Here is a 20,771-nt window from a genome sequence, read left to right as displayed (position 1 = left end):
ACTGGAACCTGTATTAGTGATGCACATTGAAAAATGCGGTGTAACTTAAGAATATCCACCAGGAGTAATGAAACTTTTTATCAGGACAAAGGGAAGCTTTAAGAATAGAGCTGTTGCTTTATGAAGTTTGTAGTACAGCTGTGGTCTTTGATCATCACTGTGTCTTAATTTTAGTTTGGGGCTTTTACTTTGTAAGGATGAATTTTCTTTACAAGGCAGTGAAAATACAATTTCGTATTTTTTGAAATACTGATATTATTAGTAATGCAAAATTGTGTTAGGGAACCTTTTATTACTCTGGAGAACTTTGGCTTGAGCCAGCCATTCCTGTCAAGTCAGTTTTCTGAGAATGAAATGCAGAAGCCAGATTTGTCTCTTTACAGGGTTGATGCTGTGGGGTTTTTGCTTTAAAAAGAGAAGTGTTTTGTGGAGGAGATAGGAGAATATCAGATGGGATATTATAGTTTTGGGAACACTTTCTGATAATGTAGCAGTCAGACGTGCATCAAATTTGTGATTGAATTTGGGCTTTGTGGGACTTCAGTTTTGTTTTCCTGATTTTACAATTTATTAAAGTTTTCTGTAAGTACCAGTGTTCTCTATATCTGACAAAACCCCCTCCTATTTTAAATAAATACCTCTTTAGCTATCAGTTAGTAAACTGATTTATCTTTCTTTAAAAAAAAATTCCAGTATAAGTGGCTGACATCTCCGTCCTCCAAGGATGCTTTGAAAAATAGACCAAAGAAAAGGACTATTGTTCTAGGAAGTGGTCGAAAAGGAAAAGCTACTATTCGTATTGGTAATACTACCTTTATTTTCTCTGACTATAGTAAATTTTGTCTATAAAATTAATGCTTAAGAGCTTTAATTGTAACATATATGACGTTAGTGTTTTACAGAACACTTGTCTCCAAAAAAATTCCATTTATTAATTCAGTAGTGCATCTTCTATCATCACTGGTATCTGTAGGAAACTTGCTTTTGTTTTTACTGCCACTAGACAGTGGCTGGCAAAATGGTAGGACATGCTGACTTGAATATGTGGAAGAATTGCACATATTTACTCTGAGTGCATCCTCTCCACAAGCTTTCACTTCTGTGAAGCTTGGCGGTAGTAAGTTGCCTAGTTCTTCTGCTGTTGTAATCTTTCTGTAGCGAGCTGTCCTCTGCCAGAGCAAACAAACATGCATTTTTTACTGATGTACATAGTGTTCTAAAATTTTTTTTAAACTTCATGTAAACCTATTATAAATATTATGTTTAAAGTAAGATAGATATCTTGAATATTTATAATTTAGTACTAATAGCTGCAATAAACTATTTTTCAGTAAGCTACTAAAAATTTCAATGTAATACATTTGACTGTCTTTCGTCTTTGCTCTAGTTATCTGGAAACAGAGAGGTAAGCATAAATCAAATTGAAGTCCTTGTACAAATAAACTTTGGTGATCAGGGTGGTGGAAGAAGAAAATGCTTGACATTTATAGTTGTGGTGGTGTGGGGGGGAGTTCTTGGTGTGAGTTTGTGTTTTGTTTTGTTTTTTTTTTTTTCCTTTCTATTTTCTTTTTTTCTGTTGTGTGGTAGTTTTTGGCGTGTTTTGGGTTTTTTTTAAGAGAGGGAGGGAATCAGGAGGTGAAAACTCTTGTTTACTATTTTGAGATGGAATTGACATTTTGAATCCTATTACCATAATTACACATATCCATACCATTACAAAATCAATTGTTTTATTGATCTCAGAGAAGTAATAACCATTATTCTTGCTAGTATAACTGTATGAAATACTAGGTGAACAAATTAAGTTTTCTGGGCTTGCTAGTTTCTGACTTACAGGAACCTGAGTTAGAGTGTTCATCCACATTAGGTTTCTTTTCTGAATCTACTTCAATAATATACGATTTAAACAAAAACAAAAGACTGGACTATTGAACGTGACTTTTTTCGTTACTAGTTCTCTTAAGTGAAGAGACTGCCAGTGTTAAGGACAAGCAATCCACGAGTACCAGCTTTATTTTTAAATAAATCACCGTTCTTCACACTAAAGCCACTAGAGGGCAGTTTGAAGCACATATATAGCTTTGTTCTCTACATAGATTGTCTCCCATAAAAAAAAAAAAAACCCTCCCATGTAAACCAGTGGAAGTAGATATCTGAAATTAGTGATGTTCATAAACCTCTTCAGCTACAAAATTTTACTTCCTTTTTGAATAACAGCTTGCCTTAGTTACATCAACCTAACATAGCAGTTAAGTATACCGGCTTAAAATGGCAGATTTTTGTACACTTTTCAAAGTTAGACTGAATGGCGGATTTCCTACTTATTATTAATAATACTTATTATATTAATAGCCCCTATTATTACACAGGAGGTTTTACTTAGGAACAGGAATGCTGTCAATTTGTATGCAAATAATTAGGTATAATGTATTCTCTTCTAATCTTACTGTTCAATACAGGACTATTGTCTAAAAAATCGGTAAGTCCTGGGAAGAAAAGTACATCTGTGAAAGAGAGTTACTCACCAAAACCACAACCACCAGGCACAGAAGGCTTCCTTCCTTGGCGGACTGCAGAACGTGCAAAGAGATGCAGGTGAGGTTTTCAAGGGAAAATAATAAAATAATAAATAATAAAGCATAAAATAAAAAAATAATAAAGCATAAAACCAGCATGATAAATATAGTAGAGAACAATGTTAGTCTTTTTAAAATATGATTTGAAAGTTACACATATAATTTCATATTGCATCCATAATTTTTTCTGTTTATATAAATTTTAAGGATTTTACATAAATTCTGTTCTAGTAAGTATTTAAAATATGCATAAATAAATGATGACCATAGGAATATTCAGATGTTTCCAAGAAACCCACCAAAACCAAGCCTACCTTGCCTGCTTGTTCTTTTGTTAATCTGATTTATCATATTTACCATAGCTGAAGGTGCAAGTTAGTGTTGTAAGCTTGTAGTGTAGCTGATTTGGCATTTGATGCCTAGGTAGTTTTTTGCACCTCTTCTTTCTCTTCCATTTCCCCCAATACAAGTATAATTTTTGTGATCATCTAAGTCCTGTGACTTAAAATAAAACTAAAAAAAGTTACATATGGAAGCTCTCTTTTGAAACAGCTTTTGTTTGGGTTTTTTAAAAATCTGTACCCTAGACCTTGGCCTTGCAAAATGGAAACTGTATAACTATTTAAACAGAAAAAATTCCTTAATGCTCTATCATAAGTGTAGTTATTAAACTTATTTTTTAAATTGCCGAGTACCAAATTCTCCTGTTGACTTTAGTTCAAAATAATTAACTAAGCAAGATGCCTACTGAAGATAATAATGTTAGCATCCAGTAATGTTGCTCTAAATCATGATTAAATAGAGGGTGCAAATAGAACAAAGTGAGGATCTAATGAGGTTTAAAGGGATACAGCGCAGTGTGTGATGCTGTTTTTACTCTTGTGCTTCACCTGCCCTAGAATCCTGTATTTGGGAATGAATGTAGCAGTGGTGACATTATAAACTTACTTTTCTCAGAAGTGTTTTGTTGGTTTTTTTTTTCCTAACTGTAGAGGTGGAGCTCTGGATCGTGCTGGAGAATTGCCAGTGGAGATTCAGGTACTGTTTCTCTCACAGTGGTTTCTTTAGTAGGTGAATGCCTGAAGAAAGATGAAAGTGTTCTTTCTCAACAGAATTTATTGACTAAAAGTTAAGACTGGAACATACTTGTAAAGATAATCTCTCATGAAAGTGCAAAAAAATAGTTTACATCATCATTTGGTTGAAACTTCTTTGTTACTTGGTTTGCTTTCATTTCTGTCTCTGTATCTTTTGGTTTCCTAGTCTTATGAGCAAGCTAGGTTGGAGTATGGGCAGAATCCCTCCACAGGCAATAAGGAGGACTAACAGCATTTTTCTCTGAAGGCTTTTGCACCAACTTTTCTGTCTTAGGCTTGGATTACGTACTTGTGTTTGCACCTGTCTGTGAACTGCTCTAGTAGACATACCAGTAGGAGAAGAAAAATCCCCACTTTATTCCATCTCCTTTGCATCTCATTTCCATCTTCCTCCCACCTTGCCCACTGTAGAATAGCTGGAGAAGTGCATTTTTGTATACTAATAAATTAAACTGGCTCACAGAAGGGTGTGATGGCTTCTCACTTGTACACTGCTCTGCTGTAGGCTTCCCATGAACTGCCGTCCTTTGGGAAAACCTTCACTGCTACAGGATCCCTGTACAATGCAGTTCCTTTGATCCATCCATCTGCTCTGACATGGGTCTTGCCTGGCAGGAGTGAGGGTATTGGCTTCACCACAGAGCACCTCTTCCTGCTACTAGCCTGCTGTTCCCTCTGTTTTTTCTCACTGTCTTTGTTCCCACCTCTTCTTCCTGTGGAGCTTTTTGCCCTTTGTTAAATCATCTCACCCTGATGCTGCACCAGCTTCACTGCTGGACCCAGCTCTGCCCTGTGTTGGGTGAGGTGGGACCAGCTGTGTCTGAGGTGGGGTAGCCCTGGCTGTGCCTCACAGAGGCCCTGCTGCCAAATCCTCACCATATGTACCCAACATATGCACACAAAGGATTGATTTTTTTTTTAATATTGTTTTATGCAAATTTGTTTCAAAATTATATAGCTGGACAATGTATATACATTGTAAGGAACCCTAGAAACAACTGTATTTAAATTAAGTTTTTGGTACAATTTAATCTTTGATTTTTGCTGGACATTGTAATGTTCTGAGTGGGTGTGGTTTTCTGGTGTAATTAGACAGGTGTTCCTGTGAAAGTGACGGTAGAAAGTGCTTCTACATCTGATACTGAAGACACAGAAGATTTAGATGATGTCATCCACTATCCTGATTTGGCAAAGTCAACCGATAAGGTTAATGGAACAGAGTATCAACAATTAGAGGTAAGAAGCATGTTCTGTGCCCTAGACTCTAGAAAGACAAGTTATATCAATTAAACCATGTTTTATTCAGAAAACTGTAGTTAAGCAAATAACTAGCCATGGAGCAGGATTTCAGAATAGCTCTTAGTGATCCTGCATTATGTCACTCAGGGTGTCATTTCAAAAGATGTATGTCAAATATGCACTGGCTGTTCAATCTCTTAGTATTATATATACATATATACATATATACATACGCTATAAGCATATGGTCAAATCAGTGCTTTAATAAGAAAGAACTTAATACACACAACTGCAATATGCATAATTTCTCTGTTCCGGTCTTGAACCATAGTTTCCAAATCTTTTGATCAGTGTTACTCCTTGCTGTATTTTTTTCCAAGTATTTCCTTTATAAAAGTAATTTAATGTTATTTCTAAGAGCTAAAATATATATGGTAATGGTTGTTGTGTAAAAATAATTACAAAAATAGCTGAAAGAGTATTAGAGCTTCATTTTATAATTGAGTTTAGGGTGGCTTAGAGTTGTGGAAAGCAAAAGGACTGTACAAATACTACAGTACTTACCAGACTTCTTTTGGGATTTGTTTGTTTGTTTTGTCGTGGGGTTTTTTTGTTTGTTTTTGGGTTTTGGTTGGTGTGGGTTTGTGGGGTTTTATTTTTGAGGTTTTGTTTGTTTTTAATCTATGTAAACTTTTTCTTTAGACCTACCTTTTTACTCTCTAGAACTTTGGTTCAGGAAGGTTTCAAGGTTTTCACATGTTGCTGGGACTTAAAGTTGTATAGGGACTTTCTTTAGGGGTGAGTTCATTACTATTCATGTGTAATATATCAACACTGTGCTGTGTTGGTGGCTTCAACACTTATCAAAAGCATTGTGTCTGGAATCATAGAATTCCATGTTGTGAAAATTGCTCTAAAAACTTCTATGTAGGAAGTACTGTGCTTTCAGGCAACACTTCATGTATCTGTTCTTGGTGTTTGAGGAGCAAGGAATATTATCTTCAGGACACAGGGCAGAGGCAGACAGTTCTTGTGCTTTGGGGAAGGGTTGTCATACTCACCTATGAGATCAGTGTTACCTGTAGTACTACATGTAGAACAACTATAAGGAAGGGACAATTTGTAATTAATTTGAGCTTCCTTGCATATAAACCCACCAATTTTAGCAACGTACCCCAAAATTGGTTTTAAATTTTCTGTGCCTGTAAACCTCCAGATTTTCCTGACTTTCTGATTTTAAAAACCAAAATACTTTTTTATGCCATAGTTCCATATCAGATAGCACTGCTTAAGCAGTCTGCAGTGTTCTATGCCTCACCCATCCTTTTTACTATGTTGAGACAAAGCGGGTTTCACATTATGGCAGAACCAAACTATTAACTTGTCATCATTGAATTGGGATGTCTATTTCCTCTCTGTCTCTTAGTGCTTTCTCATTTCTTGCTTCAGTCTTTTTCTCTTGTGTCTTTTTTCATGTTTTTCTAAACATAAGTTGAGTTGATTCAGCTTGCTGGTAGGGAGAAAACTCATGTAGTTGAACAATGAACAGCGTAAAGTCCTGCACCAGGGAAGAACAACCTCAAGCACCCCTATCTGCTGAGGGCAAACCATCTGGAAAACAGTGCTGCAAAAAAGGCCCTGGGGCCCTGGTGGACACCAAAGTTGAATGTGAGCCACCAGCGTACCTTTGCAGCAAAGGAGGTGAATAGCATGCTGGACTCTATTATGAGGAATGTTATCATCAGGCTGAGGGAGGCGATCCTTCCTCTGTGCTGGTGAGGCCACACCTGGAATACCGTATCCAGCTCTGGGCTCTCCAGTACAAGAGAAATGTGGGCAGACTGGAGAGAGTCCAACAAAGAGCCACAAGGATGGTTAAGGGACTGGAGCACCTCTCCACTGAGGAAAGGCTGAGAGAGCTGGGACTGTTCAGCCTGGAGGAGAGAAGGCTTGGGAAGGGATAAATACCCAAAGAAGAGGGTGCAAATATGATGGAGACCATCTCTTTTCTCTGGTACCCAGCAACAGGAAGTTACACAATAGGCAGAAGCTGAAACACAGGAGTTTCATTCTGAACATCAGGAAACACTTTTTCACTTCACTGTAAAATTAACTGAGCACTGGCATGGGTCTCCCTCCTTAAGAGATATTAAAAAACACCTGGACATGGTCCCATGCATCTTGTAAGTGACCCTGCTTGAGCAGAGGGTTGTACCAGATGATTTCCAGAGATCCCTTCCAACCTCAACCAGTCCGTGATATTTTTCCAGGGTAGCTATCTTAACGACTCACATTGGTTTATGTGATTGGGGGTGTTTCAGAACCCCAGAGTATGGTAAGTGACAGAAGTCTGTGGTTCATAAGGCGAGAGAGGAGGTGGAGGATTCTATCTGTATTCGTTTGGCGTAGGTACCTTCATTAAACAGCTTTTAATGCACAGTGAGTGTCCCTGGTGGTGCAGTGGCTAAACCGCAGCCCTGTCAACGCCGAGATCCGGGTTCGATTCCCGGTCGGGGCCGCTCCCTGGGCAGATGGAGCTCGTTAGCCCTGTAAGGCAATCCATCTACGTCCTGAGGACCTCGCTGCCACCGTCCAAGCTCGCTTGGCCCCGGCAGATGAACCTCAGGATTAAAGGGTGGGCTCAGTTCCACGCACACTGTGTCTCACCTAAAAAATCCAATGCGCAGGCTGGAAGGTGGAAAGACCTTCCCCGGTTCTTCGTTCGCGAAGACTGGCCATTAATGCACAGCAGCTTGAGGGAGGAGTTGTCTTGAGCAACTTGTCTAACTGAAACGTAATGCAGTGTATTTGGTTGTAGCAGGCCCCTCAGTAAAGTGGGACAACAGCTGTGCTAAAACAGTGATGGGAATGCAGAACTGGATTAAACAGTAAGAGGTGGGAACTCCTTAAACTGCCACTTTGCCATGAAAGCACTCCAAACATTTATTGATGTGACTAAATGACCAGACTTTCACTTTAGTATGCAAGTCTGTGAGAATTTTTCTGCATCCCTCTGCTCAGAAAGGGACTTTAAGCATGGTACTTAGTGAAATAAGTAGTACTTACTTCTGTAAAAAAAGAAGTCTTGGTAATGAAAGGCTTTATTTCTGCTTAAATGAAAAATAAGAACTGATAGATGCTCACCTTCCACTAGAGGGAATCAAATGTCAGAGTGGGTTCCGATGAAGAATGTACTCGAGGGAACTCCCATAATTTTAAATTTTAACTAATTATTTAAATGGTGAACTTCACCCTTAGTCTAGTTAACAGGGCATCTCTTTTGACATGTGCATTACAAAGAAGTAGTGATTGTATTATAACTTTTTTTAAAATAACGACAGCAATGTAATCAAGGAGAAAAACACGGCTAATTAGCTCCTAAATTTTTAAAAATATATTTAAAGTTTTTAAACTTCAGTTTTATACCTCTGTCTAGTGTTCAATAGTCATACTGCATACAGTAATTCTGAGGACTATATATATTTTTGGTATGCAATTTCATCTTAAAGGCTGTCAATGTTGTCTTTCTCGGCTATCCTTCTTGAAGGCTTAGTCTTGTAGCTTGGATGTACATTTAGCTTTCTCTGATGTATTTTAATAAATTTTTTTTGTTCAAAAAGACTAAGGCATTGTGTCAACTAGTGAATTTCTTGAAAGCAAATGAAACAATAAAGTGTACATATACTTGTAATATAATGGTGAAAATATGTTAACACAGGTGTAAGGAATCTTCTTCTAACTTTGATACTGCTTCTGAGGAGATGCAGCTGCAGTGTTCAGTTTGTTTTTGAAGTCAGCCCATAACCATCCAGAGAGGTCACAGCTGGCAAATGTTGTCCCAGTTTTCAAGAAGGGCAAGTAGGAGGATGACAGAAACTACAGTTCTGTCAGTCTCACTTCAGTGCCTGCTAAAGTTATGGGGAAAGTTACTCTGGGAAATATTGAGAAACACCTGAAAGACATCACAGTCATTGGTCACAGCCAGCACAGATTCATGAAAGGAAAGTCCTGCTTATTCAACCTGATTTCTTTTTATGTAACCCACCTAGCTGATCAAGAGAAGCCAATCGATGTAGTCTTTTTGGATTTCAGCTCCATCTTGGGCCCTTGACAAAGAGACCTTGACAAATTAGAGGACTGGACAATCACCAATCACATGAAGTTCAGCAAGGGGAAGTGCTAGATTTTGCACCTGGGATAGGGCAACCCTGGATGTACCTATGGACTGGGGAACGAGGTGCTGGAAAACAGTGGAAAGGGACCTGGGGGTCCTGATCAATGGCAAGTTAAATATGAGTCAGCAGTGCCCTGGCAGCCAGGAGGACCAACTGTGTCCTAGGGGGCATCAGGCAAAGCATCACCAGCTGGTCGAGGGAGGGGATTGTCCTGCTCTGCTCTGCACTGGGGTGGCCTCACCTTGAATATTGTGTGCAGTTTTGGGTACTGCAATGTAAGAAAGATATTAAGCTCTTAGAGAGTGTCCAAAGGAGGGCAGTGAAGATGATAAAGGACCTTGAGAGGAAGCTGTATTAGGAGTGGCTGAGGTCACTCTTGGAGAGGAGGAGACTAAGGGGAGACCTTATTGCAGTCTACAACTTCCTTGTGAGAAGAAGAGGAAGGGCAGGCCCTGATGTCTTCTCTGTGGTCATTAGTCCTGAGGGAATGGCCTGAAATGGCATCAAGAGAGGTTTAGGTCAGATATTAGAAATAGGTTCTTCACCCAGAGGGTGGTTGGGTACTGGAATGGGCTCCCCAGGGAAGTGGTCACAGCACCAAGCCTGACAGAGTTCAGGAAGCATTTGGATGATACTCTCAGGCACATGGTGTGACTCTTGGGGATGTTCCTGTGTAGGGCCAGGAGCTGGACTAGAGGATCCTTGTGGGTCCCTTCCAATTTGGCATGTTCTGTGATCAAATATTGTGTACATTTACGGTGTGATAAATCAGGTTTATACAAAACAAGAAAACTTCCACTTTTTTTTTTTTTTAAATTATAATTTAACTACTTTCTAAGCCATTGCCCTTTGACATTACACACCGGCAATTTGAAGAAAAAGATCAGTGCTGTCACCTTTAAAATTATCTAAAATCTGTCCACAACAAAAATACTATAGAACTAAGTTTTCTAAGAGTTCCTTGCCAAAACCCCCCTACATCTTAGAAACTTTAAAATACATACATATATACAAATGTACACACATTATAAATGGAAATGTAAGCATTCTTCAGGCCTGTGGTAGCTATGACTGGTCTTCAGTGCTAGGTTATGGGATTCCAAGTTACATGTCAAGTTGTGAATTTAGAATATTATGGTCACTACTTTCTGTATTGTTCTTGCGTGTCTGAAAGAGACATTTCTTCCACATGTTCTAACGTTGGTTGCATTAAGACTGTGGTATTTTTGGATGGTTCTTAGAGAATTGCCCACAACTCTATACCTGGGGGTTAGGTACTGTTAAATATTGTCTTGAAATGTGTTTTTCTTACACCTTCTGACTTCTACAGGTGATGCTCCTGTGTTCCGATGATAAAGCTTTCTAGCCAGGGTTAGCTTGGTTGATGCTAGTCTGGGGATCACAGGAGTGGGCTTCATTGGGCAGTAGTGACAGACTCATAACCATCACTTGGAGTGGTTGTCACTGTGAGGCCTGTATGTGGATTATTCTAAAACCTGCATCTTTCAATTAGATGCAGAAGTACCTTGCATCTTTTAAGACCTGTGAGGACCTCTTTGCATTTGCAGAAGGATTAGTTGTACTACGCAGGCTGTAGTCTTCTCAGATGATTGCTGACACGAAGTACAATAGTATGCTCTTGAATAAACTTCTGATAGTAAACAAACGATTTCAGTACTATTTGGATCTCCTCTGTAGAACTGGTTGATAAGGGGCGTACAAAAAGCTGTGTCATTTTACATAAAGGTTTCCATATATCAAGTGTGTAGAGAAATTAAGTTTTGTATACTGTTAATTCATATAGTCTACCCTCTGAAAAATAGATTAGCTTGATAGTTTTAACAATTTTCACCTCTCAAACCAGAAAGCTCTGTTAAGGTGTGCAAGAACAAAAAATCCTGTTTGTTCTTCCATGTCAGATGCTGTAATTAAAGATGATAATGCTCTGCTGGCATATCACTGCAAGAAAATGTAGTATTGCTTATCAAATCCTGACTACTGTTACTGAAATTTGCCACTTAAAACTAATAGTTAAAATGCACGTGTTTTTCTAGTCTCATGAATAAGACTGAAATATGTTTGTTAGATGTTTGGCTCTGTTCTCGTTAATTTGACACTACACATAGGATTGTGAAAATCTTACTTTTCTACAGAAGAAATAAGTGAAACCAACTGGAAATGTACAGTTCTTAGAGTTCAGAATTTTGTATTATTATTCCCGTAAGAAGGAATAAAATCCTGGATAAAGAATACAGGCTGAAAATCCAGAGACTTCTGCTGAAATTTCATGTTATCTGTTGCAATATTACAAATCTGTTAAGCAAATTTCTACTTTTCTTTCCAAATTTTTTGCATCGTAGAGTTAGGTACTGGTAGATATCTGTCATGTATTTTTGTAGAAGATTAGCTGATGTTTGAAATGCCATGTGCTGGTTGTTAATTGGACGTGTTGAGTTTTTGTATACTGCATGTTAATCTGACATTTTGAGATAAATTTCTTGATAGTTTATCTGTGTTTGATAGTTGGAGCTGGAAGAATGCATGGAAAAACTAAAGGAAGAACAAAGAGCTAGAGAGAAGGCTGAGGAACGGGTAGCAGAGGTAAGATACTTAACTGTTAATGATCTTTAAAGGAGGCTCTAATCAAAGTATCCATGTGCTTAATTAGGAGTAATTATCTATGATCACTAATGTGTTGGCTTCCAGAGTTTCAGTTCAAAGTCACATGGATCATTTACTAGTCTAAGGGCAATGATGAAATCTGTGTTTAGTAATGTGTGTTTGTTCTCCTGATCCTGTTCCAGAGCCTTGAACTCCAGATCAAGCTACTCTTTCAATGGCTTTTGTTCATTTGCTGTTTTATGGTCTGGGGCATCCTGATACTTACTTTTCTTGAGAAAGTGATTAAATCTGTTTGCAGTTTGCACACATGGATAGTTCTTTGTCTCCCAACTCATTTATCATGAGTTGTGCTGAGAAGCTCTTTATTGCAGTTACTGTTTTGTTTAATTTGGCTTATTGTGTACCTTTGATTTTTAGGCTTTGTTTTCACAGGCAATAACCATGTTGGATGGTCGTCTGCATGCCAGTTGTTGCGAAGTGCAGCTTAGTTTCAACAGAACTGAACAACTTATCACACTTAAATTGTGAAGTCTTCTCTCCCCACCTGCTGTTGCTGACCTAAAAATATTCTTTTGCACCAATAAGCAGAATTTCTTCTAATAGAGTTGCGTGTAAGATAGTGTAAACAAATGGATTTGGTTCTTAGATGTGAATGGAGGGGACTGAAAGTGATGATACCTGTTGAATTTTGAGCACCAAATGGTACCCCACAGTACAGGGAGCAGATATCCACAAAAGACTGCAATCCACAAGGTTCATTATAGACATCTTGTGCAACCATCACCATCCTCCTGTAATGTGATTTGCCCCAGTGGGCGCTTCTGGGTATCTGTTGTTTGAATACTTAAATGCTTTTTAGGCTAAACACCCCCTGCAAGAAATTTTTCTCTGTCATCCTATACTGGTTGGATGTAGCGCCTTGCTTCAGGAGACTGGATAAACCAACTAGCAGTAATCTTTAAAACTGTTCATTTTGGTGCTCATTTAACATCTGCAGAGTACTACAGAATGTATAATTTTTTTGCCCTCATAAAAAATGAAAGAAGGAAAGCCTGTGGTAGCATTTGATTACATAGCTGTAATCTTAAACGAGTGAGTTAATTCTTCCCTCAAACACAAAACCTTGTATATCCTGCAGTTATCATTCAACTTTAATTAGTCTGTCATAATTTGGTTAATGTTTAGTGTGGAGAAAAATTGAATCATCCTTAACTTTCAGTTTTGGGATGCACAGTGCAGGGGAGAGGTAATAGTAGTATGCATTCCCTCTGATACAGAGGGGTGACTCTAAGGAGAACATTGGCCTTCATTATGGTTCTTTTACTAGTAAAATAAATTCTTTGGTGTTAGTGTGTCATATAATATATGCACTAATTTGTTGAAAGCTGATTTTTTTGTGCTTATACTTGCTCTGTAACATTCCGTACATACTAAAGACAGTCCTGAGCCAGCAGTTTTGAGTGCCTGCAGCAACATCACTATGGCAACATAGAATTACAGGTGTGGATGTATCTTCTCAGAGCTCAATGTAACAGTGCCCTGAATATGTCTGGTACTGTGAACTCTGTATCTGTTACATCAGTTACTGTGGGTATTTTAGTTTGTGATGCTGCGTTAGGCACACAAAGTTGAGGTTTGATATTTTGGGGTTTTTTTAACTGAAAATGAAAGAAATTTCTTTTTTCCCCCCACACTCCACATAGCTGGAAGCTGAAAATGCAAGATTAAGGAATCTAAGTATCTCCCTATCCGAGGTTCTTCATGCACAGTCAGTAACCAGCACAATTTTGGAAGATGAAGGTGTTCTAGGCAGCATTGAGAACTCTTTCCAAAAGTTCCACGCTTTTTTAGACCTCCTTAAAGATGCTGGGTAGGTTGTCACTTTACTTAAGTCTTGCTGTTTCTCCTTAGATCTTTTTCCAAAATTATCTTCACAATGAAGTATGCTGTCCTCTACCCCCCCCCCCATTTATAGAACTGTAATTCCAAAGAGCAAAGGAAAATAAATTAGCCATGTACCTACTGTTTAGTGTTTTCCTAGTGGGAAAAACATGATCCAAGCACTTTTCATGTATTTGTGCTTGGGAAAGTCCTTTAAGAAGCCCATTCCAAAAGACTAGAAAGCTTCTAATACAACATGTTTCCAAATCTTTATTGAATCACATGTGGCTTTTAGCATTTCCATGAGATGAAAGGCTCAAAATGCAGTTGAATTGGCTTCAGAAAGGGTCCTATTTCCTCGTGCTATCCATTTTCTAATTGAAGTATGGAAATCTAGATGAATGAATATGGCCTCTGTATTAAAATTCTGGGTAATTTATTATTATGTTAATTATTTTAAAGAGTATTGATTAAAGTTTGTCTTACCACCGTACCTGCAGTTTCTCATAGGGTGGTTCATCCTTCCCATTCATCAAGAAATTTCAGCTTAAACCTGATTTGTAAAGCTTACGTAGCCAGGCGTGGCAGTCCCATCCACAAGAATGAAGGAGTGCATGAATATATATTGTAGTCTACTCTGCATTTTCAGAGATCAAAAAAGATATTATTTGCCTCGTACTTCCAGATTGTAATGATGTAACTCAGAACAAGTAACAATGGCCTCAAGTTGTCCCAGGTTTAGACTGGATATTAAGAAAAATTTCTTCACTGAAAGGATGGTCAGACATTGGAACAGACTGCCCAGGGACTTAGTGGAATCCCCATCTCTGGAAGTGTTCAGAAAACATCTAGAAACTAAACATCTAAAACTTGATTTAGTGGTCGACCTGGCAGTGTTAGATTAATGGCTGGACTTGATGCTATTAAGAGCTGTTTTTCAATCTTAAATGATTTCATGATTCTATGATTCTAATTTACTGTAAAAGTCACCCCAAGGCTGTGTTCTGATTTTGTGACAATCAATTTGCAGAGTTGGCATTACTTCAAGAATGAATTCAAAACTTTTGAGGAAGGGACAAATGCATTTTCATGACATGAAAAATATTTTTTCCATACAGGCTCTATGTCTATTTGTAATACTAGGAAGCTGCTCTGAAAGTTACGGAATCCTAATCACAAAGAGTGTTCTTCTCATAAGCTTCTGTATATCGTATGCTGTGCTATCAATTGATGGCTGCAACTTCTCAGTTCTTATTGAGGCTTAAAACACTTAAGTAATTGGTTTGGCCAACTTGTAAACTGGCAGGTGACACATAACTGTATTTGTGAACCACGCCGTGGCTTCATTAGGTATTATGCTAGACTGGAGATGTGCACCAGTCTTCTGCTTGAATGACAGAGTTTTGATCTTTGTTCTTTCTGACATGGAATCTGCCTGTCATCATCCTGCTCTGGGTGCAGTGCTAACTAGGAGAATTTAATTTTCAGACTCATAAGACTTGAGTTTTGAACCTGCAGGCTAATTTGTGCAAAGATAAGAAAATACCTCTAGCTACTTGCTTTCATCTTGGTTAAGATATTGGGCTTCTCATAAAATCGTGGAAAAATATCTTCAAAGCTTTAAACAGATTCTACTTCTTTTTCTGGTTTTTGATTGTTTAGGTCTTTCAAAGGCTAAGAATTGTTTGTATCGTTTTCTATTGAACTTTATTTTACAGACTTGGACAACTTGCTGTATTAGCTGGGATAGACCAGTCAGATTTTGGCCTTTTGGGGCATCCGCAAATGAATTCTACTCTCAGTAAGGCTGCTAACTTCGTAAAGGAGAAGTCTTTTGAAGAAGAAAGACAGGAACATACCCAGAACAGCAAAGTAAGTCTATAGAGAGAATGCTAGAGGCAAGTTTAATTGATACTTTTTAATGTACTTTCAGGCTCTTATCCCCCTGATTCATGAAGTATTACTGCAGCTTCTGCTGTGACTGCATTTACACAGTTTGTAACATTTCAGTGATTAATGTAAGCTTTTAAAGTGTTTACCATTTGGAACATAAAACAGTATTTTGTAGTGTATTAAAGTTTTGGTGGTAACAATGTTGTTTATGACTCTGAAATAAGAAGTTCCAATAGTGGTATATGTTCATTAAAAATGAAAAGTACCATGACTAGATTTTTTAGAAGCATTTAATAATGATATATAGTGATTTTAAAAACCTAGTCTTAGAGGCTAGTACTGTGCCTGCTGAAAATCACAAATTGTCTTCCAAGTAATATGCCCAGGATTAATGGATTTCTCTGTGGCAATGACATGAATTTCAGGCAATTACAAATTTTCAGTATTTGTAGATAGTGCATAAGATTTTTGTCTCTACTCTGTCAATTAGTAGAAAATCCTATGGATTTTTCAAAGGAGATACTCAAGTTCCTGTAACAAAACAAACAAAAAAAAACCCAAAACAAACAAAGAAAACCAAACCCAGAAGAACAACAAAAAAAGCCCAGGCTTAAGTTTTTAAGGCTATTAAAAATGAAGATACTGCCAGCCTATAGCCTTGTCCAAGTTGAATAAAACTGTCATATCTAAGAATCACTCTGCATCCCAGCATGTTCCTTTAACTGTTCCACATTTTTCAAGAACACCATGAGCTTCTAAAACACGTTAAAAATTTCGAGTTTAAACAAAAATAAATTTGCAAGTGTGGAAAGCAATTTCCAGTTTTCCAGTTTGAAGACTCTTGTTCTTATTTCCTAGTACTGGTGATTAGTTTAGATTCTTGTAGTGGCGAGTTATTGTGGGATAGACTTTTGGGACTATGCCTTTGTGAACTGCAAGCAAACATAATGAATTGCAGGTATGTTGAAATGATGGACATGATTAGGCTTTGGCTGCTTCAGTGTAACTGACACATCTTTGTAGTATAGATTTAAAACTAGAGAGGATACTGTAATATGTCTGTATGTGTCTACCCCTGTGTATATATGGCAGTTGCAATATCTTCATTGGAATCTCTTGTTTCAGAACAGAATAGGGGACATCCAGCTGTCTCTTCCTGGCACGTTTCAATCCCAGATGGTCATGAATAATACCTTTTCTGCACTTAGAGAAATACAAGAACTTCAGACTGCTGGACAGCAGTACCAGCTAGGCTCATGGAAGGAAAATGAAGCTCAAACAATTAACCAAAATAAAGAGGATAAACCTCGAAGTAGTACACCAGTATTCTCTGAGAGGAGAGTCAAACAAAATGAACAAGCAAAAGGTCACTCAGCAAGGCAGTTGGCTACAGGTCTGCACTCATTTGCTGATTCCAGTGTACATATTAAAAGTGATGACAGCAGAGTATCAAGTGGTATGTCTGTTGAAAAAAGCAAAAATTCTTCCTCTAAGAAATACATCCCTGGAGCAAATGAAACGGCAGCTCCAACTACTGGAGCGAGAGGAAACCACAGTACACTACAAGCAGTAAACAGCTCTGGAAGTGATACATTAGGATCTGGCTCTGAAATACAAGAAAGTATACAAAGTGTTACCAGCATTTGAAATGGTTCTAAAATGTTTAGACTGTTCTTTACACTTGGAATATTAATAGTAGAGTTTGGATGTTTCAGTATAGTTTGTGAATTTTTTGTAAGGTAATGAAGACTTTGTGACTTTTTAAAGCATTGCATGTTGTTTTATGTTTGCATTCCTTGTCATGAGATTTTGAATTTTGGAAACGTGATGCACTTAAAATGGTACCCGTCACTTCCTACTACAGCCAAAGGACTTCTGGCATATGGATTTCATTATCTCCATCGATCTTGGTGTAGAGTGTAAACTGTTTTGAGCCAATAAACTTAATTTGAGTACAGTTTTTTTTCCAGTGTTTATTTCCAGTGCATTCCAAGGGTAGGGCAAAAATGGTTTTGGGGCAAACATCAGTTCCTGCTTAATTGTGTGGGTGTGAGAGTTCCAAAAGTAGTGGAAGTTTCAGATTCAAAAATGACCCCAAAAACATCTCTACAAGAAATCTTTAAATATAACCATCTTCTTGTACACCAATCATACCAGTTATTGGTATGATGCAGATTACAGAGTAACGCACGCTGGAATTAACCTTTGGAGAATGTCTAGTCCAACTCAGTTGGCTTCCTTTCAGGACATAGAGAAATGTGAGAAAATAAAACTAAAAGAATATAATTATTTTAAAACTCCTGGAATTTTCCCCCCAGCTTCTTATTTCAGTCCTTGTGCATAGGCAGCTGATTTGCAGCTTCTGAACTAGAAGATATTTTTCACATAGAGGAATTGGGGAGGATGCTTTAGGATGAACTGGGGGGGGGGGGGAACATTGTGTAACTTTCTTTTTTATTTTGTCATCTGTCATGTGAGTTCTGGAACACAGAAGATCTGTAGAAATTCCTGACTCCAGTTGCTTTATAATTATGAAAAAACTCATGAATCCTCATGTGGAAGTTTTCTACAGAGCAAATAGCACAAGTTTACCTTAACTATTGCGATATTGCACAAGTAATTGCACAATGAAAGTATGTTCTTTGTACAGACTTTGTCACTTCAGAATAATAGAAGGTAATACATTAATCTGTATTATTTTTCACATACTTTCCCAACTGTTTGTCTAATTCTTCAGTCGTCCGTTGCTTGTGATTTTGGTTTGATTAAACAATTACATGCAATCTGTATATTCAGCATTAAAATACTACTTGTTCCCTTTTTTTAAATTTAAAACTCAAAAGCTAATTTAATCCTTGAGAAATGCTGAGTAGAACTGTAAATTCAAAAGTGTTTGGATTTGTGAGGTTAGCAATTAGGAATCTGTTATTTGTACTTAAAAATAGCAAAAATAACTTAAAACAGCTTATGTATTGAAGGCCTATAACCAGGTGGCATAAACTACCTTTTATTTTAAGTACTTACTTTTTATATTTGCTTTGACAGTATGAATTATGTCAAAAATAATACTTTAAAACAAAATTGATCAGGCAGTTTGCAATTGAGATTGGCGTATTTTTTTCCAGTGGCTTAATACTTAACCTTTTTTTTTTTCTGTTAAATCAGAAACATGAAGGATTCTTCACCTCATCACTGGTGCTGTGGTGTAGCACTCTTTACAGTAAAAATCTGTAGTGCCTGCTTTATATATAGTTTAATGTTGGATATGAAGTCAGTAGAGAATCAGTTGGATTGAAGTTGCCCAGAGGAGAAGTATTTTTTTAAGGCTATCATGAATATTTCAGAAGTTTCAAGGGTTTTGCTTACAATTTAAAAATATATTTACAAAAAATATTTTATACATATAAATAATTATCTTGTATGCATTTTTAACAATATTTTAATATAAAGTACAATATTTTTGGTTAAATTATTATGAGTTCTGATATAAACTGTTTCATCCTTTTGCTGTTAGTTAATGTTTTACATATTTGTGTTCTTGTTTGACATAAAATACTGAAATCAATAGGCCAGCTATTTGCTAGAGAACATAATACTGTTTACTCATAAAACTCGGTATTTTTTTCTCTCTTCATTTAGGCTTCCGAAGAACTACTTTTCACAGTTCAGAACTGCAATCTCTGGAAAACAAATTAACCTCAAATCCTTGTTTGAACTACCTATATCTTAAGTTTCAGCAAAATTTGCTTGTTGCACTTAGTTTGCTGGACCAGACATTGCAGCTGCCTCCAGAAACAGTTGCCAGGTTGCTATGTAGTCAATATTATTTGTCTTTAGTAATGACGTCAGTTTGTCAGCTATAGTACCAGACAGAGAACTCGTGTACACTTGCTCTCCTTGAGTGAGCTGATCCTTTTCCAGCAGTAGTCAATCAAGGTTTGCTGTCCAGCATAACATGAAGTTACGATGAGCCTAATAAAAGTTCACTGAAAACTCTGAGACTTTATTTACACTTTTTCTGTGGTTTTTTGTTATAGGTTTTTTTTTTTTAATGTCTTGGTTTTCCAGTTGTGCAGCGTAATAAATACAGCTCTCTCTGTTTCTCTATTAATTATGCAAATTCATGTTCATCTGCAGGGATTTGTGGCAATGGAAGGGTCAAATTCTCTGTCAAGTGGTAGAAGCCAGAAGCACTCCTGGAAGTCATGGGTTTGAAAGCCTATATTTCATAATGGGTAACTCTGAATATTGATATGATCAATTTATGGTTTTTAATGTAATAAAAACATTAAATCATAATTGCTGGTAGCAAAATATTAAAATAGAAATCTCAGTTCCACAGAAACAAAACTCTAATGTGACCTATAGTGTTTCTCTTCATTCTTTCCAACTGCAGAAGTGTAATAATCCCTTGCCCAAAGCAAAAGTTTCTGGTTTATACATTCTTACCAATTTTCTATACTTCCCATCAATGCACAGTGTGAAGTGGATTTTCTAAGGCTCTACATGGCAAGGCTTTCAGCACTGTTGTCCTCTGATCTCATAGGAGCTGCTATTTTTGACCCTTCTGGTCAGGATGGTACTTTCGTGAAGTGAAAACTACAGTACCTGGTATTTACTCTCAGTGCTCTGAGCTGTTACTAGCACCAGCTCTCCTAGTTTCTATTTTTTGTGTTCTAGCTCTGTGTCAAAGGATTGAATTATGTTTTTAACTCCAAAGTTTTAATTTATGGTTTGTGCCACACAGCTAGGATTCAAGACTGATCCTACTCAGATGTCAGAACACTTTCTGACCTGAATCACTAATCTACACTATTTCTGACTGCTTCCATTACAACTTCCTATCTAGGATGCCATTGCAGAAATAAGTGGTTTGGATTTAATACTGGGAAAAGCCCGTATGAGGAGCCTGTATCTCTGGAGCCAGTTTTATTTCAGACGCTAGTAAAAATAAATTGTAGCCTTATCTATGTTGTTACTTAGCATTTGAGTAGAGGCTTCCATTTAATTACAACTAATTTCAATAATTAGTAGTGTAGTTATTCTGAAGGTCATGGTCTTAGACATTCTTTAGAAATACCTTGGTGTTTTGAAGACAGTGTATCACACCTATAATGTCTGTGAAGTTTGCAATTATCTCTTCAGAACTGAGGAGGTTTCTGGTGTCTGAAAGCAAGTTTGGTAGGTTTTTCTTCAGCTATAGCCATTAGTGAAATGAAGGTTATCTTTGCTCTAAAACCAGTGTCTCTGTTTTTAGTCTTTTAAACAAAATAACTTCTACAGTGTGT

The 20,771-nt window shown here is 37.3% G+C and overlaps 1 protein-coding gene across 7 annotated transcripts in view; it reads left to right on the top strand.

The window, feature by feature from the left end:
• The window catches only part of CEP78 (centrosomal protein 78), a 29,231-nt gene extending 9,742 nt beyond the window's left edge, over positions 1 to 19,489 (top strand). For 3 of the 7 annotated variants that reach the window (XM_027909835.1, XM_027909837.1, XM_027909827.1), the window contains exons 9-16: positions 694 to 802; positions 2,460 to 2,595; positions 3,569 to 3,614; positions 4,766 to 4,909; positions 11,611 to 11,688; positions 13,413 to 13,579; positions 15,309 to 15,462; positions 16,582 to 18,540. In XM_027909835.1, coding sequence (XP_027765636.1) covers positions 694 to 802; positions 2,460 to 2,595; positions 3,569 to 3,614; positions 4,766 to 4,909; positions 11,611 to 11,688; positions 13,413 to 13,579; positions 15,309 to 15,462; positions 16,582 to 17,130 — 1,383 coding nt within the window. In that variant the 3' untranslated portion in view covers positions 17,131 to 18,540. Of the gene's footprint in view, positions 1 to 693; positions 803 to 2,459; positions 2,596 to 3,568; positions 3,615 to 4,765; positions 4,910 to 11,610; positions 11,689 to 13,412; positions 13,580 to 15,308; positions 15,463 to 16,581; positions 18,541 to 18,648; positions 18,714 to 19,122 lie in introns of those variants that run through there. The other 4 variants (XR_003574114.1, XM_027909863.1, XM_027909853.1 and 1 more) reach the window with 4 other exon arrangements.
• Positions 19,490 to 20,771: the final 1,282 nt, after the last annotated feature.

This window comes from Empidonax traillii, unplaced genomic scaffold (assembly GCF_003031625.1).
Source record: "Empidonax traillii isolate 1590-97213 ecotype Southwest subspecies unplaced genomic scaffold, ASM303162v1 scaffold28:size2823434, whole genome shotgun sequence".
Lineage (NCBI taxonomy): Eukaryota > Metazoa > Chordata > Aves > Passeriformes > Tyrannidae > Empidonax > Empidonax traillii.
The sequence above is the reverse complement of the archived record's forward strand: the minus strand, read 5'-3'. Positions and strand labels throughout refer to the sequence as shown.